This window comes from Puntigrus tetrazona, chromosome 22 (genome assembly GCF_018831695.1).
Source record: "Puntigrus tetrazona isolate hp1 chromosome 22, ASM1883169v1, whole genome shotgun sequence".
NCBI lineage: Eukaryota > Metazoa > Chordata > Actinopteri > Cypriniformes > Cyprinidae > Puntigrus > Puntigrus tetrazona.
The window spans coordinates 3,411,454-3,425,368 of NC_056720.1; the positions used below are offsets into that span (position 1 = coordinate 3,411,454).

The window sequence follows — 13,915 nt, forward strand, 5'->3', positions numbered from 1 at the left end:
GTCCGTTTAAAGCGCAGAGAGCACCATGAAGAACAAGGAACACACCAGACAGGTCCGAGATACTGTTGAGGAGAAGTTTAAAGACGGATTTGGATACAAAAAGATTTCCCAAGCTCTAAACATCCCAAGCCACCTGGGAGACACACCAAACATGTGGAAGAAGGTGCTCTGGTCAGATGAGACCAAAATCAAACTTTTTGGCAACAACGCAAATCGTTATGTTTGGCGTAAAAGCAATACAGCTCATCACCCTGAACAAACCATCCCCACTGTCAAACATGGTGGTGGCAGCATCATGGTTTGGGCCTGCTTTTTCTTCAGCAGGGACAGGAAGATGGTTAAAATTGATGGGGAAGATGGATGGAGCCAAATACAGGACCATTCTGGAAGAAAACCTGATGGAGTCTGCAAAAGACCTGAGACTGGGACGGAGATTTGTCTTCCAACAAGACAATGATCCAAAACATAAAGCAAAATCTACTATGGAATGGTTCACAAATAAACATATCCAGGTGTTAGAATGGCCAAGTCAAAGTCCAGACCTGAATCCAATCTAGAATCTGTGAAAAGAACTGAAAACTGCTGTTCACAAAGCGCTCTCCATCCAACCTCACTGAGCTTGAGCTGTTTTACAAGGAGGAATGGGCAAACATTTCAGCCTCTCAATGTGCAAAACTGATAGAGACATACCCCAAGTGACTTATAGCTGTAATCACAGCAAAGGTGGTGCCACAAAGTATTAACTTGAGGGGCTGAATAATTTTGCACGCCCAATTTTTTTCATTTTTATTTCTTAAAAAGTTCCACTCCATGATTGTGTCTCACTTGTTGATTCTTCACAAAACATTACAGTCTTATAGCTTTATGTTTGAAGCCTGAAATGTGGCAAAAGGTCACAAAGTTCAAGGTTGCGAATACTTTCACAAGGCACTTTATATATAAATATAAGAACATGTATCTCTGATTGTTGATCTTTTTGCTACATTGTGTCTCAAACAAAACTCATATTTGAGAGTCACGACCTTTGTATTAATATCTTATAAGCAGACGGACTGTGCTCTTACTTTCAGAAGATGAATAAAGCCAGCCATACGTTCTAATGGAGTCGTATTTCAGGGATTTAGACAATGAACTCTACGGGGGTATTGGTTGGAGGACAGGCTGTTTTTCTTCTAACTTTCTTTAACTGCACAGTGTGTCCATTTGGTTGCTTGTTCAATAAAATTTATTTTAGTTTAGTATTTCCAGTTATATATGTTTCTCAGAGTATTTTCAGAGCGACACACAGGTGGCTTTTCAGTCTGAAGTGAAAAAACTCAGTAAGATCAGTTCTGACTTGATTATTTCTGTATTAGTGATGTTTCTTCAGTGATGCTGTTTAATAATAAATATTCTTAATACCAGCACAGTAATGAAGACACATCACACTCTGCTGAGATCAAACAGTATCATCTTAATCTTTCTCCCTGTACTATATGTACCGTGTTGTATGATACTTACCCTGATTGTTCTAGGTTTCTTGCAGCAACGCAGGTAGATCAGAAAAGCAGCAACAGTGAACAGAACACCCAGCAATAACACACCAATAACACCAATCCCTGCTGCAGCAGCTGGAGACAGACCTGAACCTGAAACAGACATCAGTGTGAGCGTGTGTATGACCTATAACACACTTACAGACACCTAAATATTTAGAAATGTAACAAAACATAAACTGTCAAATAATGAGATTCCTCTACACTGTCTCTCTGTGTTTAATCTGGCACAGGCTATAACTGTAGTCTTGTCAGAATGCGTGTGAGTGTAAATACACAGAACATCCATAAAATCTACTTTAAACTTGCATTTATTGATGCAAACACAATTAAAAGTATTTTTTATCCTTTTTAATGACTAACCGAGAAACATCAGTATTACATTACCTTTTACCATATGGGTGCAAGATAATAATCAGCCGATATGTCAGTCGGCATTTAATTATATATATACACATATATATACACTGTACATATTTATACACACACACCTTTTGTAATTATTACTTATATTTATTTATTATTAAAAAAATAATTAATCCTGTAAATCCTTTTTAAAAAAACCTTACTTAGCTTGTAGCGTACAGAGATACAGTTTCAGATTAGCTTTTTACTGATAACTTTTAGACATATGCCTTTGCTTTTTCAATGAAGGTTACTCTTTCACAATCTGTCACACAAAATTACAATGAAATAAAATTACACTGAAAATGTTTACATAAAAAATAGCTGTAAACAATAAATCTAATGAAGTAATCTAATCTAATGAGTTCACAGGATTTACTAATTTTGTACTTTAATGTATTTTCTTATAGCAAAGCTAAACTACCATACCTTCTTTTGAAAAACTGACTTTTAAAAATGCTCTCATCTTCTCATAAAAGAGACACCTGAGGTCTGTCTTCCAAAGCATTCATGAATAACAAACTATTTAAATTCAGATTTTACGTTTTGAAGTATATGTTCAAATAGAGGAGTGACAGTTAAGGGATTAAAACCTACAGAACAATTCATTGAAGTTACTCAGTTTACATTAAATGTGATGCTATTATATCTTTAATTAAATTAATGGCATTGAAATATGTGCATAATATGCCTGTGTCTAAGTCATAGAACAATTTGAACCTTATTTTGAAAATTATTTTTAATTTATTTTTGTGAAATGGGATTCAATTACTCATCCATTCAAGTAAAAATTCATGTTTAAAAAGCGCAGATGAGTATTATACATAAAGACAGATGAATTATACATAAAGGACACTTTAAATATATGTAAAATATATATCAACAATAATTTGTCTAAACAAACACAAACTAAATTAAAAGTATATACACACGGTTTCTAAGATCTTCCCCTCATTCTACCATAAAATATAAGTACTCACCAGTAACGAGGTATTTCCTACGAAAGATCATTCCTGTTGTGTGGATCTCCACTTCATAATAGTTATACTGATTATTTCTGACATTACTGATGGTGAGGTCCCCAGTAGTACGATTCAGATAAACGTTGCTCCATGTCTCTTTAACAGTGCCGTTTATTAATTCAGCAATGATTTCGTCCTCCAGACTTCCATGATATCCGTTTAATATTTTCTGTTTCATCTTAAGACCAGTGAGTAAAGTGACAGTATCTCCTGCAGCACTGATACTGACTCACGTCATCTGTCTCAACAACAGATACATGAAACAAACAGAAACAGTTTTAAGAGATTAAACTTGAAATGCTGTCTGGAGTATAAAATAAATCAGACTTACAGCTGAAAAGCGAACATGATTTCTACTGAAGGAAAGAAATGTGTTTATAAGATCATTTGATTCAAGAGCAAGTGAACATGAGCATATTTACTGGTGTTTGAAATGTATTCATTGAACTAAATGATTCAAAGCTCTGTTTTCCATTGAATTCAATATGAAATTAGGTACAATGTATATATATATAATAGTTAATAACTATGTAAAATGAATCTAAATATATTTAATATTACTTTGATGTACTCACCCTGACAGTCACACTGAATGACTGTGTATGCTGTCATGAAATTAGGTGTATCTGCTTCTAGTACTAATGATCTCAGCTTCATAAAGTCCAGACTGTTCAGTTTTGATGTTTCTGATGGTTAGAGAACCAGTCCGGTCCTGCTGTGTGTTTCTGAATCTCTCATCAGATGTGGAGTTGATTTCAGCTAAAAGAGATTCCTCTTGTCCAAACCTCCATCTTCTCACATGATTGTTCTGTAGATCAGTATGACCAGTCGGTAGAGTGACTGAATCTCCCTCCATCACCGACACTGACTTCACTTCAGCAGCAGACACTGAAGAACAAACACAAACAGATTCTGTCAGGTATCACTTTTCTAACAGTCTCTAAACAGATTTAACACAGATCTTGTTTAATGAGTTTCTTTCATATTTTCAATATTCCTTTCACAACTATCTCAACTAGTGTAATACATATACATTGGATTTTACAAAAAATAAATAAAAAAAACTACCATTCAAATGTTGAGTCACTAAATCTTTTTGTCAGTGGACGAAATCTATGATTATGTAATATTTACTTAATATAATAATCTAATGAATGAAATCTGAACCAGTGCTGATAAAGCAGCGTTATTATTATAATCAGAAAACATGTTTAGCATAATCTGTGAGAATGTGCCGACTTCTTCCTCTGCAAAGATGACACTTATTGGAGGTCATGTTGTGATTATAAAAATGGTCAAACATAAGTATATTTGTAGAAACACACCAGTCTGTTATTAATAGTTTAATAGTCTTGAAAGAAGAAAACACTCTCAATATAACATTAGTTTGAGAAACAGTCCCTCTCTGGAGCTCCGTTCACTAAACAGAAAGAAGCGATTTCAGGCTAGAAGAGAGCGGACACCAGCGCGTAAGTCTATTATACCTATTGCTGTGTGTTGTTCAAATTATTTCTTGCTGTTTGGAGAGAATATTTGCGTTTCCCTACTTATTTGTAGTGTGTAGTTTAGTTGTGCTGTACTTTAAGTGGTTGTAAATTGTTTGCCTCCGGGCTATTAAGAGCACTTAAGTGTGAAGGCGTTAGTTTCGTTTTCCTGATCGACCTCCTGATTGGCTACTGCCTGGGCAAATTAGAACTAGCTTTCCGCTGTTTCCACTGCATACACTTTGTATTTATTTGTTGAGTGTGCGCTGGCGAAAGCGTCATGAGCGCCCAGCGCTCGTGTTCAGTCTCCTCGTGTGAAGACTACGAGAGTAAAGACATACGACTTTTCCTCTGCGCGACTTTAACTAAGCAAGCGCTGTTAGAGTTATGTATTGACATTTTGCAACCTCGACCCTTCAGTTTCAGCTTCCGCCGGGTGCCAGGCTTTATCAGCCTGATGAGAACGGAATGTTGGAGTTAAATGTTGTCAGTTATGCACCTGTGGCCTTTTAGTTTCAGTTTGATTCTTGGTCATAACATGGCCTCCGTAGAATACTGATAGGGCCACGGAAGAATCTGAAGGAGTGAAGATTCTGGCGCACAAGAAATGTGGCCAATTGTTTTCATTTACTGTATCTTGTCCTTTCCTCTATAAATAAAGTGACTTGCAATCTGAGCGCCGGAGGAGGCAAAGCAGGCAGAGAGGCAAAGCAGGGAAGGAGGCAAAGGAAGGCGGGGCCTTCCCCGCCCGGCCTCAGGCGGACTGAGATCCGTCTGGAGGTAAAAGGGAGGTTAAGGAGAAACCTGCTTCTCTCCGCTTGCAATCGACAGCGCAATCCTTGCAAGCTTTAAAATCCAGAAACTTGTCTTGTGTTTTATTTCGCCTTGAGTTGATTCCTTCCTGGTAAAGAGCCGTTTGAGGGAAATAGTCTCAACAAAGCGCACTTAAGTACATTTTCATTCATTCTTACTTACATCTTCACTTCCTCTTTCCTACCTCTATCATGTGTCTCAACTCATTCCGGTTGTCTCGACCTCGCCCTAACAACACACACAGAGACGACAATGCACTCCTACTAACCTACGCTCTGTCCCTACATCCTCTACTACACCCTATCTTTCTCTGTTGGTCTGTGGAATTGCCAGTCAGCGGTCAACAAAGCTGACTTCATTTCTGCTTTTTCTTTACATTCTTCACTCAACATTCTGGGATTGACGGAGACCTGGATTAGCCCAGAAGACTCAGCAACCCCAGCAGCTCTAGCCAACAATCATTCTTTCTTCACACATCTCGTCAGGTTGGCCGGGGTGGTGGCACTGGTCTGCTCATCCCAAACAATTGGAAATATTCAACCAACTCACTTGTATGTAATTACATCTCTTTGAATTTCATGCTATCACAGTTACTACTCCGACAAAATTCCACATAGTGGTAATCTACCGCCCCTGGACATATTCTAGACACTTTCCTAGAGGAGCTGGATGGATTATTGTCATCTTTTACAGACGAAGGCACTCCACTCTACTCTTCGGGACTTCAACATTCATCTTGACAAACCTTACGCTCGCACTTCCATTCCCTTCTAGCTTCATTTGACCTCAAGCGCCTCATCACGACAAGCACCCACAAATCAGGCAACCAGCTTGATTTAATTTACCACACGCAGTTGTACTGCAGACACCAGTTCAGTACAACCGCTTCACATGTCTGACCATTTCCTTCTTACATTTCAACTGCATTTTCCTATCTCTGTACAATTAACCCCTATACTGTTACTTTCCGCGTAACAACCCGTTCCCTTTCTCCCTCCCATCTCTCCTCTGCTGTGTCCTCCTCCTTCCCTCACCTACCCATTTCTCTTCTTTGGATGTGAATGCAGCTACAGATACCTTGTTCAGTGCTCTAACCTCCTGTCTAGATGACATCTGCCTCTCTCTCCTCCAGGCCAGCACGGACTGCCACCTCTAGCCCCTGGTTGTCTGATGTTCTCCGTGAGCATCGGGTCAAACTCAGGGCAGCGGAGAGAAAGTGGCGCAAATCTAAAGATCTGACAGACCTGAGCAGGTATCAGACTTTGCTCTTCCTTCTCTGCCGAAATCCGCACTGCCAAATCATCATATTTCCATAACAAGATCAACAACCACTTCAGACACACGTAAGCTCTTCAGATCATTTAACTCCTGCTCGATCCCCCTCCCACCTCCCACCACCTCAATATCACCTGGCGAGTTTTGCCACATTTTTACAAACAAAACAAAAGCGATCAGTAGCCAGTTCTCAGCCCCCCAACGCACAACCCTCAACCAACCGCATCGACTACCGATTCCTCCACTCTCCTTCTGCTCCTCACTGAGACAGAAGTATCCAAACTTCTCCTCTCCAGCCATCCAACAACATATCCGCTAGACCCCATACCCTCTCATCTTCTGCAAGCAATCTCCCCACTGTCTTGCTGGCACTCCTGCACATCATCAACACATCTCTCCTCACAGGCACCTTTCCCACAGCATTTAAGCAGGCTCAGGTAACCCCACTGCTCAAAAGCCCACTTTAAACACTTCCCATTGATAACTACAGGCCAGTCTCTCTTCTTCCATTCATAGTGAAAACACTTGAAAGAGTGATTTGGTTTTCAACCAGGTATCACTGTTTCTTTGAAAAACAACAAAACTGGACCATAACCAATCAGGTTTCAGGTGCGACCATTCAACTGAGACTGCGTTGCTCTCAGTCACGGAAGCCCTGCGGACTGCAAGAGCTGAATCAAATCATCAGTTCTCATTCTGCTGGATCTATCCGCTGCTTTTGACACCATGAATCATCAGATCCTGCTGTCTACCCTCTCATCACTGGGCATCTCTGGGATCCTACTTCATTGGTTCGAATCCTATCTCACTGGTAGGTTTTAGGGTGGCCTGGGGAGGAGATGTATCCACCGCACATCAACTGGTCACTGGGGTTCCTCAGGGGATCGGTTCTTAGTCCCCCTCCTCTTCTCCATTTACACTACATCGCTAGGGCCCCATCATACAGGCTCACGGCTTCTCATACCACTGCTACACCGATGACACACAGCTCTACCTCTCTTTTCATCCAGGCTGATCCAACGGTAGCTACTCGGATCTCGGGTTGCCTGGCGGACATCTCGACATGGATGCAAGAGTACCATCTACAGCTCAACCTGACAAAGACTGAGCTGCTTGTATTCCCTGCCACTCCAACTACACAGCATGACTTCACCATCCAGCTAGGTTCTTCGTCAATTTACCCCATCAACCTCAGTCAGAAATCTTGGTGTAATCCTCGATGACCAACTAACCTTCAAAGATCACATTGCAAATACTGCCGATCCTGCAGGTTTGCTACACAACATCAGAAAGATCAGGCCCTTTCTAACAGAGCAAGCTGCACAGCTTCTTGTCCAGGCCCTTGTCATTTCTAGACTGGACTACTGCAATGCTCTTCTGGCTGGACTTCCATCGAACACAATAAAACCTCTACAAATGATTCAGAATGCAGCAGCAAGGCTGGTATTCAATGAGCCCAAAAGAACCCATGTTACACCTCTCTTTATCTCCTTACATTGGCTACCGATTGCAGCTCGCATCAAGTTCAAGGCACTGATGCTTGCATATAGAACAACCACAGACTGGCACGGTCTACTTCCACTCACTATTACAAATCTACACACCCTCTAGAAGTCTGAGATCTGCTACTGCACTGGCTAGCGCCTCGTGGGTACCATCTCAAAGAGGCTCAGAAATCACTCTCAGAACTTTCTGCTTCTCTGTTCCTGGCTGGTGGAGCGATCTTCCCATACATATCTGGAATGCTGGATCTCTGTCAATCTTCAAGAAACTGCTGAAAACTCACATCTTTCAGCAATACCTGACCTCATCATAAAAAAAAAAAAAAAAAAAAAAAAAAAAAAAAAAATACTCTCACTGTCTCTGTCTCTCTTCTCATCCCCTTGTTTATTCCTTCCCTTCTGGCATGTACTAATTTGAACACTCCCTGTGACTGGGTGTTATAAGCACTTACTCTGTCTGTTTGTCTCTCCAAAAATGAATCGCTGTTGTACTCTCAATTGTAAGTCGCTTTGGATAAAAAGCGTCTGCCAAAATGACTAAATGTAAATGTAAATGTGAACAGGAAACACTAACAGTGATACTGTGAGGAGAAGCAGCTGGACACACGTGGAAATTACTAAAACTAACTTTTTGGATGGTCAATATATCCCAATCTAACAAAAACATCTACCAAATAAATAAATATGAATACCTTCAGTGTAGTAGAGAATCTGACATAAAATACAATAAAACACCTTTTTTTCCATCTTGGAAAAACTAATGGTCTCAAATAGTCACCATTTTGAGGAAAACTATTTAAAACTGATAATTAATTTACCAAAAAAACTATTGAATTTACGCTGAATTTAAAAAAATCCCAGATTATCTTGGGTTTTCCAATAATAATGAAATACTTGGATTAAATAATAAATGATCAGTTTGCCAATTTCCACGACAAAGACATGATCAAATACCATTTAGATTTTATTTATGCGTGTCATTTTTTTTCTGAACTACTTTAATAATATTAAAATAATAATTGCTGCCAAACTATTAAATTAACTGTTAAAAAACAGTTTTTTGAAAGGTATGAATATGCATGAAGATATTAATATGTACACTTCAGCTACTTCTATACATCTTTCAATTTCAATTCAATCAAGTAAATAAGGGATGAAAACAGGTAAGGGTTAAAAAAAAAAGGTAAGAATATTGTGTGGATAGAGAACTAGTGGGTCTAGAAACTTCTTGAAAGAGGTTTGCTTTACATGCAGATGTGGACAAAAATAACTGCATGTTTATATATACCTGTTTAAGAGAACCAGTGTACTCGCTCCTGACTTTCTTTTAAGAGTTTAAGTTCTGACTGTTTGAGAAGACCAGGATATAAATTCACCGATCATTATTTTACAGCAAATTCTGACTGACATTTTTTGTCAAATGGACTGATTCTGATATTCATTGCTATTTTTTTCCTTTAAGCAAGAGATAAGAAAGGTTGAAAGTCTGCATAATGAGCACCACGCATGTAATATTACTGTTTAATATTTCTTTATATGCTGTTTCCTTGGTGACCGCTGTAAAAATCAGAGCTGCACTTATAAACAGAAGAGTTTTGAGAAAAGTTCAGCCCCTGCCCCACTCTTATGATGTTACAAATGTGTTCTGAGGGTGGAGAGTGATAAATAACTATTATATAAAAAAGACATACCACTGACAGTGAATATAAAATCTGGAGGGGAGGCTTTTTTTTTGCTGATCTGTAGTTTATATTCTCCAGAGTCTGTGATTCTGATGTTGCTGATCTTGAGATCTCCAGTCTGTTTGTCCAGCTGCATTCGGTCTCTTGATGGTGGTAGATCAATGGAGCCATTCTTGATTTTAGCAAAACGATTTAAATTAAACCTCCACTCAATCCCATCATCTGTCTGTCTTTCAATAAGACCTGACTTCAGAGTGACTGAGTCTCCCTCCATCCCTGACACTGACACTGACACATGACTTTCTTCTCCATCAACAAACACACCTGCGGAGCAGAACAGAAACAATCAGAAATTAAACGCATGAAACACTTAGAAATCATAATCAGAGAAATCTCTCAAATCTGGCTTGCAGCAGACTTGAGGGGAGAAAAGGTGGTGACAATTTTTGGGGCTGGATTTCTACATTGTTTGGTTCTACATTGATTGTGATTTTAACTGGATGGTCTATCAATGAGCAGGGGGTCGCTGTTCAGCAAATGTTCTCCTGGGAATACGTGACACTTTAGATCAGACACTGAAGCCAAATGATCAGCATCAGAGGAGAAGCTGCTGGGAAACATATTTCATATTTATAAACCAGCTGGATATTGTCACCAGCATCTATACTCTAATATAGAAGACTATTTAAACATTAATGCTGCTGTTATTCGTCTGCTAATCGGTTAGCCTACCACTAAGAATGGTTTCCTTATGTTTAGTAAAACATATTCTGATTATCTGATCAATGCAGGTCTTACTGGTAATCCTTATAATCATTTATTTTAATTAACACAATAATGTTGGAGGTCTACAGTTTATTACGCATACAAATGCATGTGCATATGCACATCAAGCACTCTCACTTCAGATGCACTAAACCCATTCAGAAGTACTTACATAGAAACCTATTCAAAGTTTGAGCAAGTCTATGTCCTTCAAACTCACTCAAGTGATGTAAATATTTCTCAGTTTGGCTTTAGGTTCATTCTTGTATTTTCAGTGGCAAAATTGCAAGGCAACTTAATTACAGCCCTTAAAAATATTTTAAAAATGCCCATTTTGATGTGTTAAAGTAATTTAAAAAATATTTTCTATCACTTATTGATCATACCAATTTTTTAAGAAGCTTATAAAAATACCAATTTAAACAGGACAAATTATCTTTGCAACAAAAGAAATAACAGGCAAAAAAATCTTTGACCTCTTTTCTTGCACATTTTTTATGATTTTCACCTAAATCTTCAGAATGCTTTTTTTTATATTCATATAAATATATATTTAACATATGAAGGAGGATTAGGGGGGTAAAAAAAATGTTACAAGTGCTAGGATGCATTAAGTTGTTTTGGGTGACTCCAAAACTATACAGTAAAATGACTAGAAAATAATTACAGTAATAGTCAGGGTCACTCTTAATATAGATCAATTGACAAAATGAGCTAACCAATAAACTAACAATTTTTGAGTGTCGGAAAATGAGACACAGTAAAAGTGCTAGTAATATATATATATATGTGCTAGGATGGGTGACTTTGCTTCTAGTTTTCTCCAAAACTATACAGTAAAATCACAGTAATAGTCAGGGCCAATCTGAATGTGGATTATTTAAAAGAATGAGTTAACCTATAAAGCAAATCAGAGAGAAACTTCAGAAGCATAACCGAAAACTTTAGAAGCGTAAATTAAAACTCTGGACAGATACGATTGAGAGTTTTCATATGTATCACACGTAATGAGCCGTCAATACAAAAAAGTGGGCATTGTTCTATTTCTGGGTTTTCAAACCGCTAGGTGTCTCAATCATGAAATCAAAATGATGCCCCTGAGCTAACCCTCCTCACTATGAAGTCAACCGTGCATGCAGTCATATGTTTTTGAATATAAAAGAAGGTGCTCTACACCTTGAAAATTATACACATGTTTTTATATCAATAAACTATAAGCAGGGAATAAGAAAATGCGCATTTAGAAAAACGAAACCGAAAGTGCTGCAGCTATGCTCAAAAGCCAAACTTACCGATCAACAATGATGAGAAAAGAAGAACAGCAAGTGCGCTCTTCATCTTCACTTAGAGTTGAATGTATAACCTTTAGCTATGATCCGTGGAGAGACTGAAAACCTCTGAGAGACACACCCTGATCAGAAACTTCTACAGCATTAACCGACGAACAGACAAATAAACTACACAGTCTACGTAATACTACTTTTTTACTGATTAGCATGCACTAGTGAGAACAGGTATACAATATATCATTTTCAGTATAATAATGGCAAATGGCTATATATAAAATGGCTAACGCTTCCGTTTGTCTCTATCAGAAGCTTTCTTCTTCTTCTTCTTCTTCTTCTTTTGTGTTCTTTGGTGGTTGGTAACCTCAGCTACTGGCGCATTACCGCCGCCAACCGAACTGGATCATGGACCAGGATATTCACTTTCATAGTGCAGAAATAAACCAAGCAAAACAAATAAACAAACTGGGAATACAACAAAGTAAATAAATGAAAAATGTCTTTTATCTAATTATTTCTATCATATATTCAATAATATCATCAAACAACTTAATGTTTTCCATTGTAAACCTGATAAGAAAAGTCAGTGTTTTACTTTCTTTATTGACTGATTCTTTATTGATAAACCTTAACAGGTATGATTCATAACAAATAGACGAGTAACAGGCAGACTAAAAACTTATTTTCCAACAAACATAATAATTATTCAAGAAATACTCTGAGTAACCTCTTAAGGTCCTGCATTCTCATATGAAGACATTATATTTAGGTAAATTTCTCAGAGACTATACACGTCACAGTTTTAAGTCTGGGTGTCCTGCACAGAGCACATGCAGGGTTTTTTAGAGATGCTGAATGATCAAACTACTCCTCTTTGATCTTTATGTCTGAAATTAATTTAGTGACACTTGCATGGAAACATGATAATATTGTGTATTTATAATTTAAACCTGTGTAATTTTTAAATTGTGTGTAATAAATCAACATCTCAGGAAAATGATTTAGTTTATGCCAACACATGACCAGGATAAACCAGTAAAGGACCAGCTTAAACCAGCATTTCATTAAATGTAAAGAAGTATGGGCTCTGCCTGTCACATGAAAACTATCAACTGGGTGCTGCAAATATTTGAGTGAATCCTCCCCTCCTCCCCTTTATAATTAAATAAGACTAATATTAAACCAGTGAGAAACACCAGAGAATCCAACGGGTTAAATCAGCCGAGAAAGGGCATTCTTTATTTTTTGTTAGCTGAGAATTTGCTTCACTGTTTTTGGTACACTTTTAAGTACAGATACAACAGTGGTGTTAGATGCTGTGCGCAGGGGTGTCAAACTCAGTTCCTGTTTAGTTTCAACCCTGCTACAACACATATACCGTGTAGTTTTCAAATAAGACTTAATGACCTGATCAACTGAATCAGGTATGTTTCATTAGGGTTGCATCTAAACTGTGAAGGGCTGTAAAAATGAGTTTGACACCTGGCTAAAGGGAAGATGGATACGTGATTTATCAGTGAGGGTCGGATGATGATAATGAATTCTGTTGCGTTCTTTCCTGTTCGACTTTTCTGGAGATGATGTCATACACCACCATAAAAGCAGCAGCCACGCCCACCAGAACAGAGATGACCAATCGGGTCACAGCTTCAGGAACATGACAGCAGAACGTACAATCTGGGAAAAAAAAATACAACAACATGAAACAAATCTGTACATTTAGATTACATTTAATTAAGATAACAAATTCACAACCCTGGATTTACATAAACTCACAGAAACACAACAGAATGTTTGGGAACCTTGACCACTTTAAATAGCCACCCAAGAGAAATATGACTGACATGCAAAGCAACCAATCACGTTTTGTTTTGTGCTGCATCATGTTTAAGGGTGTGGAAATTAGGGGTGTGAATTGGCACTGGTTTCACAATTTATTTCATTTACAATTATCACGTCAATGATTAGATTCAATATCAAGGTTATATCAAGTTTATTTTAAGCATTTTTATGAAATTAGCATGATACTTTTTTAAAACAATGATGTTATGCGTTATATTATTTTATTAATCTATAGTTACTTAATTATTGTTAAGAATTCAAAGTAGATCTAAATATAGCTTCCAAACATACAAAGAAAATACAA

The 13,915-nt window shown here is 37.9% G+C and overlaps 2 protein-coding genes across 2 annotated transcripts in view; both read right to left on the reverse strand.

The window, feature by feature from the left end:
- Positions 1 to 12,101, reverse strand: part of LOC122327341 — a 45,233-nt gene extending 33,132 nt beyond the window's left edge. Inside the window, exon 1 of the mRNA XM_043222640.1 lies at positions 11,879 to 12,101. The gene's annotated coding sequence lies outside the window, so the exon portion shown is untranslated. The remainder of the gene's footprint in view (positions 1 to 11,878) is intronic.
- Positions 12,102 to 12,981: 880 nt separating this feature from the next.
- Positions 12,982 to 13,915, reverse strand: part of LOC122327463 — an 8,493-nt gene continuing 7,559 nt past the window's right edge. Inside the window, exon 4 of the mRNA XM_043222855.1 lies at positions 12,982 to 13,446. Within this exon, the coding sequence (XP_043078790.1) occupies positions 13,283 to 13,446 (164 nt within the window). The 3' untranslated portion in view covers positions 12,982 to 13,282. The remainder of the gene's footprint in view (positions 13,447 to 13,915) is intronic.